We start from the raw sequence: 15,073 nt of genomic DNA on the forward strand, positions 1-15,073 counted from the left end.
CAGTATCCCTGAAGAAGAGAGATGCAAAAATCTTCCACAAAACAGCAAAGTGAATTTAATGTATTAAAAAGATCGTTCACTATCCTCAAGTTGACTTATTTCAGGGATACAACTCTTCGTTCACAAATCAATGTAGTATATGGACATCAAAATATAAGGTAAAAATCCTATGATCAAATTAATACAGATGCAGAAAAACCATCTGACAAAATACATCTGTTCATGATAAAAATTATCATGTAATTAATTTATAAGTTATTAGTATTAGTAAATTATTAGTAACTTACATTATTATTAGTAATTTATATTATCATGTAAAATTATCAGTAAGTAAAGTGAGTTTAGAGCCAAGCCATGTAAGACCTACCCCCTTGTACCCTAATACTCAGTGAAATACTGAAAGCTTTTCCTGTAAGATTAGGAACAAGACAAGGATGCCTACTCTTACTACTTTTATTCAACATAGTCTTGGAAGTTCTAGCTGCAGCAGACAGGAAAAATAAATTAAAGGCATTCACATTGGTAAGGAAGAAATGAAACTGTCACTATGTGCAGATGACACGGTAATAAAGAAAACCTAAAAACACCAAAAAATGAGAACCAATGAATTCAGTACAAACACAATGCACAGAAGTCTATTACACTGCTATAGACTACTAATAAGTAGCAGAAAGAGAAATTAAGCAAACTCCTTTACAACTGTATCAAAAAGTATAAAACACCTGCAAATAAATTTAACGAGAGGTGAAAGATCTGTACTCTGAAAAGTGCTAGATCTAAAATGGAACACAATAAAAACAAATGCAATCCCTATCGAAATACCGACAGCATTTCCCACAAAATCAGAGTAAATAATACTCAGGTTTGTATCATAAAAAACATCCCAGATAGCCGAAGCAACTCTTGTGAAAGAGCAAAGCTGGAGGTACATACAATCTCAGATTTCAAGATATACTACAAAGTTACAGTAATCAGTATGATACAGGCAGAAAAACTGACCCAGAGATTAATGGAATGGAATAGAGAATCCAAAAATAAACCCATGCTTATGCAATTAATAACATACAAAAAAGGCAAGACTGCAATGGAGTCTCTTCAATAAATGGTGCTGGGAAAACTGGACAGCAATATACAAATGCAATGAACCACTTCCCTACATCAAACAAAAAGCAACTCAAAATGGACTAAATGCCTAAATAAATGTGAGAGCTAAAAGCATAACACTCCACCAAAAACAAAAACCCAGCAACATAGGCAGCAATCTCTCATACACCGGCCTTGGCAAAGTTTTTCTGGATAGGCCTCCTGGGGCAGGGAAAACAAAAGCAAAAATAAACTTTCGGTAGAATATCAAACTAAAAAGCTTTTGTACAGCTGAGGAAACCCAACAAAATGACAAGCAAACTACTAAATGAGAGGAGATAATTGCAAATGATAGATCTAATAATGGGTTCATATCTGAGATACAACAAAAAGCCCCCAGTAATCGATTAAAAAAAAACGGGCAGAGAACCTGAATATCTTCCAAAGAGTACACATGGCCAAGAAACATGAAAAATGTGGTCCCCATCACTAATCATCAGGGAAATGCAAATCAAAACTGAGGTATCACCACCTCACAACTGTAAGGTTAGCATCAAAACGCCAAGTGTTGGTGACAATGTGGAGAAAAGGGAACTCTCATGCACTGTTAGTGGGAATGTAAACTGGTGCAGCCACCAGAGAAAACAGTATGGAGGGTCCTTAAGAAATTAAAAATAGAAATCTACATAATCCAGTAATCACACTGCTGGGTTTTTACCCAAAAAAGCCCGAAAACACTAAATGTATAAATATATATTTAACTAAATACAAATACATGTATCCTTATTTTACCAAAGTGTTATTTACAACTGCCAACATAAGGATGCAAACTAAATGTCCGCTAATAGATGAAATAAAGATGTATACATACGTTGGAACATTAACCCTAAAAAAGAATGAAATCTTGCCATCTACAACATGGCATCCAACTAAGAGGGTATTATGCTAACTGAAACAAGTCAGAGAAAGACAAATACCATCCAATTTCACTTCAAAACAAATGAACCAAGAGAAGAAATGGTGGTTGTTAGAGGGGAAGGTGGCAGGAGGGTGGGCAAAATAGGGGATTAAGTGGTTCAGATTTGCAGTTATAGATAAGCCACGAGGATGAAAGGTACACCACAGGGAATATAGTCAATAATACTGTAATAACTTTGGTGACAGATGGTAACTAGTTACTGCAGCGAGCATTTCTTTTTTTTTTTTTTTTTTTTTAAAGATTTTATTTATTTGTTTGACAGAGAGAGATCACAGGTAGGCAGAGAGGCAGACAGAGAGAGAGGAGGAAGCAGGCTCCCTGCCAAGCAGAGAGCCCGATGCGGGGCTCGATCCCAGGACCCCGAGATCATGACCTGAGCCGAAGGCAGAGGCTTAACCCACTGAGCCACCCAGGCGCCCCTGCAGCGAGCATTTCTTAACGTATGTAACTATCAACATACTATTATGTACCCCAAATTAATAACACTGTATTGTCAAATGTATTCCAATAAAATATATATAATAAAAGTTTGAAATACTACAAAGAGTAACTGTAGTTAGAAAAATGCTGTCAAAAGAACTGCTAGATGCAGGTTTGCCATAAACCTTCAATTAAAAAAAAAACACAAAAATGTATCTTTCAAGCACAATAAAATGAACTTAAGCCTGTATTAGACATAAGAAAGATAAAAATTTAAGCATACGTACCAAGAGGAGGGCAAGAGGAGGAAAATAAGGAACAAGGAGGAACTACAAAACAGCAAGAAAACAACTGACAAAATAATATGTACATACATACTGATTATTTTGAATGTAAATGGAATCTGCTCCAATGAAAAGACAGGGTGGCTGAATGTACAAAACAACAACAACAAAACAAGACCTGTCTATACCATGCCTAGAAGAGACTCACTTCAAATGTAAAGACCCATACAGACTAAATATGAAAGCACAGAAAAAGATATCAAATGCAAATGGAAGCCACAGAAAGCAGGGATAGCTATACTAATATCAGACAAAATACTTTAAAATGAAGACTGTAATAAAAGACAAAGAAGGAAATTACACAATAAAAGGGTCAAACAAGAGGATGCATTTGTAAATATTTATGCACCCATCATAAAAGCACCTGAACACATAAATTGAGACCAAAAGAGAAACAGCAATACAATAGGAGGAATAGAAGGAGACTTTAATACCACATATCAATGGCTAGCTTCCAAACAAAATAATCACTATGAAGACATAAGCCTTAAGTGACACATTCGCCCATATGAAATGGAAAGATATATATAGAACATTCCATCCAAAAGCAGAAAGCACATTCTTGCAAGTGCATTGGAATATTCTCCAGGATGGGTCATATGTTATGCCAAAAAAACAAGACTTAATGAATTTAAGAACCCAGCATCTCTTTTGACCACAGTGGTATGAAACTAGAAATCAATTACAAGAAGAAAAGTGGAATACTCACGAACACGTGGAAATTAACATTCTACTTACTAAACAGCTAATAGGTTAATGAAATCAAAAGACAAAAAAGATACCTTGAGAAAAATGAAAATGGAAGTACAACATGGCAAAATTTATGGGATGCAACAAAAGCAGTTGACATTCACCAGCAAAAGATTGACATTCACCAGCAATGAATACCCTACACCTCGGAAAAAAGCAAAACTCTAAATCAACCTAACACCTCAAGGAAGTAGAAGAATGACAAATAAAGCCCAAACTTAGTAGGAGGAGGAAATAACAAAGAGGAAATCAAGGAAAGAGAAATTAAAAAGCCAAAAGAAAAGTTCAGTAAGGCGAAGAGCTGATTGTATGAAAAGATGAAATTTATAAACCATTCACTGGATTCACCAAGAAGAGAATGGGCTCAAATAAAGAGAGGAGACACTGTAACTAATACCATGGGAATAAATAAGAGACTACTATCAACAGCCATCTGTCTGCAAATTGGATAACCTAGGAGATATGGACAAACTTAAACATATAACCTTCCAGAACTTATTAATCAAATGGAAAATGTGAATAGACCAGTTATTAATGAGGAAATTGAATTAGTAATCATAAACCTCCCAACAAACAAAAGTCCAGGACCAGGTGGCTTCACTGATGAATTCTACAACACACTGAAAAAATAATCAGTACCAATTCTTTTCAAATTCTTCCAAAAAAGAGAAGAGGGAACACTTCCAAACTCATAAAAGGCCAGCAGTACCCTCATAGGAAAATCAAATAAGGATGTAAAAGAAAATTACCAGCCAATATGATGAATGTAAAAGGAAAAATCCTCTATAAAACTTAGCAAACCGAATTCAACAATATATTAAAAAGATCACGTACCACAAATGGGATTTATTCAAAGACGGTTTATACAAAGATGGTTCAATATCCACAAATCAATGTTATATACCACATTAACAAAATGAAGGACAAAAAAGTCTTTAACAGATACAGAAAAAGCGTTTGACGCAATTCAACATACACTTTTATTAAAACTCAACAAAATTATGTAGAAGAAATGTAACTGAATATAATAAAGGGCACATAAGACAAACCTACAATTAATATCGTATTTAATGGTAAAAGGCTGAAAGCTTTTCCTCTAAGATCAGGAACAAGACCAGGATGCTTGTTCTTGCCCCTTCTTTTCAACACAGTATGGGTAGTCCTAGCCAGAGCAATTAGGCAAGAAAAAACCATCCATACTGGAAGAAGTAAAACCATTGTTATTTGCAGGTGGCATTATGTAGAGATAAACCTAAGGAATTCACCAAAAAACTGTTAGAATGAACAAATTAAATTCAGTGTTAAGGTGATGATACAAAATCAATCTACAGAAACTGATTTTATTTCTATTCACTAATAATGGCCTATCAAGAAGAGGAACAAAAAGATAATTCCATTTACAGCTGCATCAAAAAGAATAGAATACCTAAGAACTTAACCAAGGTGAAAAGCCACAGGACTATTAGCTGTCAGTTCAAGGATTCGAACCAGGTCTGTACAAACCTTGTATCTATCTATATATATTTTTTACTATACTCTGCCTTTCTAATTCTCCAGTAAAGGACAAATGCAGTGAATGCATAGTCAGATTTCTTTGCTTAAAGTTATACTGTTACATAAGTATCGTAAATCACTTATAGGTCTTCATTTTGGAATAAAAAAAGTGAATGCCAGGAGGAGACACACAGTATTCTTAAGGTGTGGTCTAACAAAAGGGAATGAATAAAAAAGCATATAAAGTGTAATGTATGTATACTCTAGCTCAACCTACCATCTGTTTTTTTCTATCAGGCACATCATCTTTGCTCCAAGTAGCCACAACAAATATGCTGGAGAATCATTTCCTGGGATCTATGATGCTATGTTTGATATTGAGAATAAAGAAGACCCTCATTCAGCCTGGACAGAAGTAAAGAAACACATTTCTATTGCAGCCTTTACAATTCAAGCAGCAGCAGGGACTCTGACAGAAGTGTTATAGTAAGGTCCCAGCCAAGTGGCTAGCCATTTAAAGTGTTACTGAAAGTCTGAGGGTAAAACTCTTCCTCGTTTTTTTGATAATTCATGATGCCAGAGTATTCTATAATCTTGCTTCTCATGTCATGTTTTGACTTTAGACTTCCATCCTGTCCATCTGTAAAGAGGTTTTCTGGCTCTTTTAACAATTCATAACTTCATCACCAAAGTGTTAATAAAACAAACAAAAACAAACACCCCAGTTGTGGGGCAGAAAAACAAAGTAACTGAAAATTCCCTTAAATGTCAAGGAACTTGGGACTTTGGCACATTGCTGGTAGAAATGTAAAATGGTACAACCACTTTGAAAAAGAGTTCATTAATTTTACAAAGTTAAACATACAGTTGACTCTTGAACAACACGGGTCTGAACTGCACACATCCACTGACGTGGATTTTCTTCTCATAAATACAGTACTGTATGTGCATTTTCTCTTGATAACATTTTCTTTAGTTTTAATTGTAAGAATATAGCATATAATATACAAAATAGGGGTTAATCAATCTGTTATCAGTAAGGCTTCTCCTCAACAGTAGACTATTAGCTGTTAAATTTTTAGGGAGTGAAGTTATGCAGATTTTTGACTGCACGGTGGATTGGCAACCATAACCCTCACATTGTTCAAGGGTCAACTACAGTAACCTTTGCAAGTTACTGTTTCAAAAGTTACTTTGTTTTCATCATCTTTAAGAAAACAAGTGATTATGTGGTAGAACAGTGTAATTAATCAAGGATGTTACAGAACATGCCTGATCTATTTCTTAAAAACATCTTCCCCTAGGAGTACTTTACCTATGAGATGGTTTATGTAAGCCACCTGGTAACCACAAAGCAAAAATCTAGTGATGAAACCTAAAAAAAGGGGAGACTGAATAAATCACAATGGAAATCCACTTTACAAAGGTAGAAAATAGGGTAAGGAAACACAGGAAATACAAGACTAGAAGGCAAACAATAAGATGGTAGTAGTAAGTAATTATGAATGGATTGATTTCACCAAAGGGCAGAGTGACTAGATAAAAAAAAAAAAAAAAAAAAAAGGACCTATCTCCATTCTATAGGAAATTCAACTCAGCTTTCAAGACATACACAGACTCAAGCATAGGAATAGAAGATATTCCATGCAGGTGGATACCAAAAAAAGTGGGTATAGCCATACTTATGCCAGAAAAAAATACACTTCAAGCCAAAACTCTAGCAAGTGTGATAAAGAAGGCATTTTATAATGATAAAGTAACAAAGATGTCAAGAAGAATGTTCGAAAATATACACACATGCAGCATCAGATCACCATGATTAAAAAAAATTTCACCAGATTTAAATGGAGAAATGAGCAATACATTAATAGGGAACTTTAATACTACTCAATAAATTAATCATGCAGTCAGAAAATCAAAAGGGAAACACTGGAATTGAACCAAAACATATTCTAAAACAAAATGATTCAGCACACATATATATACTAATATTCCATCCAAGAACAGTATAATACACATTTTTCTCAAGGGCATATGAGCATTTTCCAGGGCAGATCCTATGACAGGGCACAAAACAAATTTCAGCAAACTAAGACTGAAAGCATACCAACTCTCTTTTCTGATCACAATGGTATAAATTAAACATCAGCAAGAGGAAGCTAGAAAAATCTAGTACATGGGAACTAAATAACACACTTCTAAACAATAAGTAAAAAAATAAAAATGGGAAATTAAATGAAAAAGGGAATATGACACATCAAATCTTATGGGATAAAAGCAAAGCAGTCAAGAGTCAAGTTTATAGCATGAAATGCGTATCTTAAGAAATTACGAAGACCTCAACCTAACTGTACACCTCTAGGAAATATAAAAAGAACAAGCCTACAGGAAGCAGAAGGGAGGAAAGAAAAATCAAAGCAGAAAAAAAAAAAAAAAACAAAACCCCATTTCAGAAAAAAACTAACCATAAAACTAAATGCTGGTTCATCAAAGAGATAAAACTGACAAAACTATTAGCCAGACTTAGACAAAGACATAAAATTATAAATGAAAAAGACCATACAAGTGGTACTACAAAATACACAGGATCATAAGAGACTACTGAATAACTCTATACCCAAAATTAGATAACGTAGAAAAAACGGACAAATTTCTAGAAACAACCCATCAAGACCAAATCAAACACAAAAAACAAAATGTGAAAAGACAATAATGAGCAAGAGATTGAATCAGTAATTGAAAACCTCCCAGTATAAAAAATAACCCAGGACCAGAGGGCTTCATCGGCAAGTTCCAATAAACACTCAAAGAATTAATACCAATCTTTCTCAAACTCTTCCAAAAATGTGAGGTATAGGGAATACTTCCAAACTCAGCTTAACAGGCCAGCATTATCCTGGCACCAAAGCCAGATAAGAATACAACAAAAAAAGGGTGTCTGGGTGGCTCAGTCAGTTAAACATCCAACTCTTGATTTCGGCTCAAGTCATGATCTCAGGGCTATGAGACTGAGCCCCATGCAGACACTGGGCACAGAGCCTGCTTAAGATTCTCTCCCTCTCCTTCCTAGTCTGCCCACTGTTCACTGGCACGCATACTCTCTCCCTAAAAACAAACAAAACCACAAAAAAAGGAACTATAGACCAATATTCCTGATAAACATAGACATAAAAATTCTCAACAAAGTATTAGCAAACCAAATTCAAGAACATATAAATTATACACCAGGGCTAGATGGGATTTTCCCCTGGGTTGCAAGGATGGTTCAATATACACAAATCAATACATAATTTTTCATAACATTAATGAAATGAAATCACATTAATGTAATGAAGGAAACATCATGATCATTTATGCATTTGAGAGAATGCAAAATCCTTTCATGGTAACTTTTGGCAGACTGAGTATAGAAGTAACATAACCCAAGGTAATAAAAAGGTGATGTGTGACAAATCCCCAGCTAACATGATACTCAGCTGAGAAGAACTGAAAGCTTTCCCTCATATCCAAATCAGGAAGGAAGAAGTCAAACTGTCCCATTTGCAGTTATACGACTTTGTTTATGCAAAATCCCAAAGACAACCAAAACACTGCTAAACTAATATTTCAGCAAAGTTGAATGATGCATGATCGATATACAGAAATAAGTTACCTTCCTATACACTAAGGATGAAAATACCTGAGAAAGAAAATTATCCCATTCACAGCATCACAAATGACCTATTAAGGAATAAATTTCACCAAGGAAATGAAAGACATACAATGAAAACTAAGACTTAGCTAAAAAATGAAAAGACACAACCAAATGGAAAGACATCCTTTGTTAATGGATCCAAAGAATTAGTATTGAATACTACCCAAAGCCATCTAGATTCAATGCAATCTCCATCAAAATACCGATGGCGTTCTTTACAGAAATAGAAAAACAATCTTAAAATCTGTATGAAACCCCAAATTGCCAAAGCACTCTCGAGGGAAAAGAACAATGCTGGAGGTACCCCACCTTGCTGATTTCAAACGATACTACAAAGTGACAGCATTAAAAAAAGCATGGTGCCAACACTAAAACAGACATATAGACCAACAGAACTGAGAGCCCAAAACTAAACCCCTGTGTATAGAAGTCAACTAATATTTGACAAGGGAGCAAAGAGCACCCAATGGGGAAAGGATGATTCTTCAAAAGATGGGTGTTGGGAAAACTGGATAAACACAGAGCAATGAAATTAGACTCCTTTTATCACCCACAAAAATCAACCTGAAATGGATCAAAGACTTATACATAAGACCTTATACTACAAAACTACAGGAAAACATAAAGCAGCAGCTCAACAATGGTCATAGCAATGTTTGAAATATGATCCCAAAAGCACAACGAAGGCAAAAAAAAAAAAAAAAAAAAAAAAAACAACAACAACAAAATGAAAAAGCAAGCTATGGAATGGGAGAAAATTTTTGCTAATCATGTATCTGACAAAAGTGCTCAAATCCAAGACACATAAAGAACTCCTATAACTGGACACAAAAACACCCAAGAGTCCAAAAACTGGGAAGAACTAAACAGATACTTTCTCAAGACCTCCATCCACATGGTCAACAGGTACATGAAAAGATGTTCCACTTCAATAGCCATCAGGAAAATGCAAATTAAAACCACAGGGAGGGATATGACTGGGTGGCTCAGTCAGTTAAGCATCTGCCTTCAACTCAGGTCATGATCCTGGGATTGGGGTCCTGGGACTGAATCCTGCATCGGACTCCCTGGTCAGGGGAAGGCTGCTTCTCCCTCTGCCTGCAGCTCCTCTGGCTTGTGTGCAAACACACTCTGACAAGTAAATAAATAAAATCCTTAAAAACACAAAAACCACAAGAAGATATCACCTTGTATCTTTCCAAATGGCTATCAACAAAAAGACAAACATGTAGCAAGGATGCGGAGAAAAGGGAGCCCTTGTGCACTGCTGGAAGGAATATAAATTTGCACAGCTACTATGGATAATAGTATAGAAATTCCTCAAAAAAAATAAATAATTAAAGAACTGTAACATGATCTAGTAATTCTACTTCTGGGTATTTATCCAAAGAAAATGAAAACACTAATTCAGAATGACATATGCATACCCATGTTCACTGCAGCACTATTTACAACAGCCAAGATATGGAAAGAACCTGTGTCCATTGACAGATGAGTGGATTAAAAAAATGCGGTATGTACACATATATATATACACACACACACACACACACACACACACATTCACTCATGAGAAAGAAGGATATCCTGTCATTTGTGACAACATGGATGGAGGACTTGGCACATTATACTAAGCGACATTAAGTCAGACAGAGAAAGACAAGTGCAATATGCTGTGATTTATCTGTGGAATTTAGAAAGGCCAAAGTTGTAGAAACAGAAAATAAAATGGTAGTTATCAGGGGACAGAGGTTATGGGGTCAAGAACAGATGTAGTTTAAGGGTACAAGTTTGTAATACACAGTTAATATGTCTTAGAAATATAATGACCATACAATGAATAAAAACAACAAATTGTTACTAAATTCATCAAACTTGCTAAGAGATTTGAACTTAATTATTCAAACTTCCAAAAATAATTATCAAATAATTATGTAATGTGATAGAGGTGCTAATTATTACTTCAATGGCAACCATATCACAATATATAAATGTATCAAATTCACATGTTGTACACTTTAACCTTCCTTGTAAGCAAACCTGTGTGGTTGGTCAATTATCACCAGCATGAAGAAGTCACTAAAAAGTGTTTTTGTTAAATGAAGTAATTAAGCAAAGGGATGGCTACAATGCTGAAGATGCTTACAAACTTTTAGATCTTATTAAAAATGTTAATAAAACTTATAAATCTCATACCTATCAAACTCAGAACTTCTTGGAGAATAACTATTAAGAAAGCTAAAACTCAGCTAGTCTCAAGGTTATCTCGCAAAGCATAATATATAAAAAGTAAATCAACCATGTATGCTAGAGATGTCTCTTTGGAAGACAGGCCCTATAATTTATAACGTAATGTGGTTTTTGATTCATTAAACACTTAGGGTTCAAGTTTAAAAAGTCCCTTCTAATTTGATGGAATATCTTCCCTAACTTTTCACAAACGAGAACCCATCCAGTTTTCACATAATTTCACATAATTCTTTCACAAAAGAATGAGTTTGTCTGCATAACACACCAATAATTTCAATGCATTGCTTCTTTCACCCCGTTACAGTGCCTATGTACTGTATGTCTGTATCTGCCTATGTACACAGAGATGTAGAAAGTTGTTCCAAAGTCCAGGTCACAGTAAGGCCAACTTATAGGCACAAGACTTTACAAGACAAATTCACTGCCATCACCCTATTACTTTCATTCAGTCCTGCAGACTCCATCCCTAATTCTTCTGAATTGCCCACCTGTCCATTAAGGTCCTTATCAAGTATGTCAGTGGCTCCACTGTTCAGTGCAAAAACTGAAAACCCTTTCATGATAATTTGGTCATTTGATACTAAGACTAATAAATGAATGGCAGTTACAATTTTATGTTTTGCATGTTTAGATGTCTTTAGTGTCATGATAAAGAGTTTAAGGACTTAGGAATCAAAGTCCCTCAATTTAAAATCTAATTTCACCATTTGCTACTTATGTGACCTGATGCAATGTATGTAGTTTTCCTTTGCCTCTGCTTCTCTATCAGTAAAATATGGATAATAGTATATAATCATATGGAGGTGTTCTATAATTAAATGAAAAGCCATTAAAATGACTTAAAGTACTTGGCAACTTGTAGGTGCCAAACTCTTGAACAAAAAAACTAGCTATACAGTTACATCTACAGTCTTGAATTACTTATAACTGATACCTAAATTCCTAAGCCTCAACTCCAAAATCTGTGAAGTCTTCTAACCTAATCACTAGTGAATTATGAAGTCCTGATGTTAGACACTTACTTTTCCTAATGGTTTAAAATTACCTGCTTGAAAAATGGAACTAGAATTCCACCTAACTGAATACCACTGTTCTAATTTTCCTTATCCTGATACTGGCTTTCTGCTCCCTTAAATTTACTCCTCCCCTCTGCCTCCAACTCAGGCTTTTCTTGCTGATAATTTAAGGAGTTTTATGGAGGTGGGGGAGTGCCCTGGAAGGAATCCTTAAGGTATCAAAACCAGTCCAAGTTGGCCTTCAATATAATGTCTGTAGTCTGAGACTAGTCTGTTATTAGAATCTAGCTTTCATTTGTAGGGAATCTTTTAAAGTTTTACACACAATTATAATTTCAAGAAACCCACTAATTCTAATAAACTCAACGCAGTGACTGTTTATAATTTGTGGATTTGCTGACACACATAATCTTTACATTCTCTTCCACCTTAGGAATATATCATGCCTAACTAAATTGTTTAATCACTGAACTGACAGAATCAAGCAAGAGATAGTCTGTGGTGAATTTATGTTTTGTCAACCCAGCAGCCTTCTTTCCCCATTCTTCTGGCAAATAACTTTTCTTTCAGTGGCACACACTGAATATTCAGGGTATAAGCCTAAACAATCCTTTACTGGATGGTATGTACCCATGATTCCACCAATGAGAATGACACTTGATTTCTTGTGACTGTCTTTATCAATACACATAAATTCAACCCTACGAAAGCCAAAAGACAAATGCCAAGTGAGGGACATTCTACAAAATACCTGACCAGTCAGTACTCCTCAAAACTGTTAGGGTTTTGAAGGAAGTCTGAGAAACTCAAAACCAAGAGGAGCCCAAGAAGACATGATGACTAAATGTAATGTGGCATCCTAGATGGGATCCTGGAACAGAAAAAGACATTAGGTAGAAATTAAGGAAATGTGAAAAAGTATGGATTTTAGTTATTAAAATGTATCAACACTGGTTCATTAATTCTAGCAATTTTATCATACTAACAATTTTTATCTCCTATACTTTATCAATGTTAATTATAAAAGAAATTGGATATGGAATATATGGGAACTCTGTACTATCTTTATAATTTTTCTTTAAATCCAAAACTGTTCTAAAAGAGAAAGTAAATTTAAAAGAAATTAGGCTGATAAGAGGAATAAAAAATGCAAACCTAATCACACTTCCATGCTGCTAGTACAAACTTTATTGTACATCAACATTTTTCTGCAAATTTTTGAGCCTCATTCCCAGAGTTTCTGATTTGGCAGGTCTGAGGTTGGGGACCCAGAATTTGCACTTCTAACAAATTCTGAGATGTTGATCCTGCTGGTCTAGAAATGGTATTTTGCTAGTCACTGGCTTAGCCTGAAGAAGAAAGTCAGAAACCTCAAATGATCCCTTGCTTATTTGTCTTTCCTATGCTGGCATCTTATGTTGCAGGCACTTTATATAACTGCTTTAAGCAAGTCTCATACTAATGGGGAAAGAAAGAAATCTGATGCTGTTTGATTATACATTTTTCTAACATGCAGATATGAATTCCTATCTGTAAAGCTACATACAGGATACATACCATTATCAAAAAGACAATGGAAGCTTGTTTCTGAAACTGAGGATTCTGAAACTTCTTTGGAGGCTGTTGAGAGAAACTAGAGACCTCAGAGTTGTCAAATCACAAATGATGAGTTTATAATCTAGCTATTATTGTAACTAAAACAATCCAGACAAAAGGACTATATATTTTATTTTATAAACTTATTTTCTAACAAAACATATGAAACTAAAAATTTGTTCCTGATGACCACACACAGTTTTACCAATTTTCCATGCTATGTGCCAATGTTTCATGGAAACTATTACTCCAAGTGGCAGACACAAGCAGCACAGAGCAGTTAAAAGCACAGAACACAGAGCCAGGCTGTTTGAGCTTAAAATTACTACTCTCTATAAACTCACTAGCTTTGACTTGGGCGAGTTATTTAACCTATGCAATAAATCACTTTCCCCACCTTTAATATAATGACAGAACCTACCTCACAGAGTTATCATTAGGGGTAAGCTCATATTCATTAAAGTCCTTAAAACAGTGAGTGGCCCATAAGAAGGGGGTTGTGGATCTTCTTGGTATTTACAAAAGCCAATCAATATGCCAAGCACTATACTAGAAAATGGCAATATTATGGTTGGCCAAAACAGTCAAGGTTAGTCAGTCTACAAGAGTATACAGACATTAACAAATCAATCATACAAAAAATATGAATATGGAACTGTAAACTATAATAAACATTTGAAGGAAAGGACCACACTATTTTAAAAGCATTAACCCTACTATACACATCTACTTTCATTTGGGGAGGATGACAGGAAAGTATGACAGGTTAACAGATGTTTCCCTCTTCCAGGCTTAATAGTAATCTTACTTCAATTAGCAAAGTCTTAGAGATATTTTAACAATCCAATCATTTGGGCAATATACCTGCTTGGTCAAAAAAAAAAAAAAAAGGAAACCGAATTATTTTGACATAATTTTTAATCAACATAAAAATGTTTAAGGCTGGAAGTTTTATTTCACTTTAATGGACATTAAAGGTGGCCTACTAAATTGGAAAACTAAGAAAGGTCATTAATTAACATTTAATTAAAACATGCCCCTTGGAGAAACTGTTCTTGAAGGAATTCTTTAAGAACTATATAAAAACTTAAAATCAAATAGTAACAACACAGAAGAAAAACACCACAAGCTCGGTACTTCAGAGATAATGCTATGTGTAGAAAACACCCAGGCATCTACACTTAAATAAAAAAAGCAACTCATGCAACAACTCCAGATGAGTTTAAGTTCCAAGGTACTTAGGCATTAAGGAAGAAATCAGGTAAAAAAATCAACTGCCCATCGACAGAATTAAAATAAAGGAAATATTAACAAAACTTAAAAACAAGCTAGACTTAGCTTGCATTTCAGAACTGATGCCACAGATTTATGATACAGGCAAAAGAATAAAAACAATACCCAATATGAATGTCTATTCAAAATTAATATGCAATGAAACAAACAAAAC

At 34.8% G+C, this 15,073-nt stretch overlaps 1 protein-coding gene across 2 annotated transcripts in view; it reads left to right on the forward strand.

The window, feature by feature from the left end:
* NAALAD2 (N-acetylated alpha-linked acidic dipeptidase 2) overlaps positions 1–6,603 on the forward strand; it is a gene marked incomplete at its 5' end in the record, with an annotated part of 53,763 nt that extends 47,160 nt beyond the window's left edge. For both annotated transcript variants that reach the window (XM_080816134.1, XM_080816135.1), the window contains one exon: positions 5,368–6,603. In XM_080816134.1, coding sequence (XP_080672260.1) covers positions 5,368–5,557 — 190 coding nt within the window. In that variant the 3' untranslated portion in view covers positions 5,558–6,603. The remainder of the gene's footprint in view (positions 1–5,367) is intronic.
* Between the last annotated feature and the right edge of the window lie 8,470 nt (positions 6,604–15,073).

The sequence above is a fragment of the Martes martes genome, assembly GCF_963455335.1.
Source record: "Martes martes genome assembly, chromosome: 10".
In the NCBI taxonomy this organism is placed as follows: Eukaryota; Metazoa; Chordata; class Mammalia; order Carnivora; family Mustelidae; genus Martes; species Martes martes.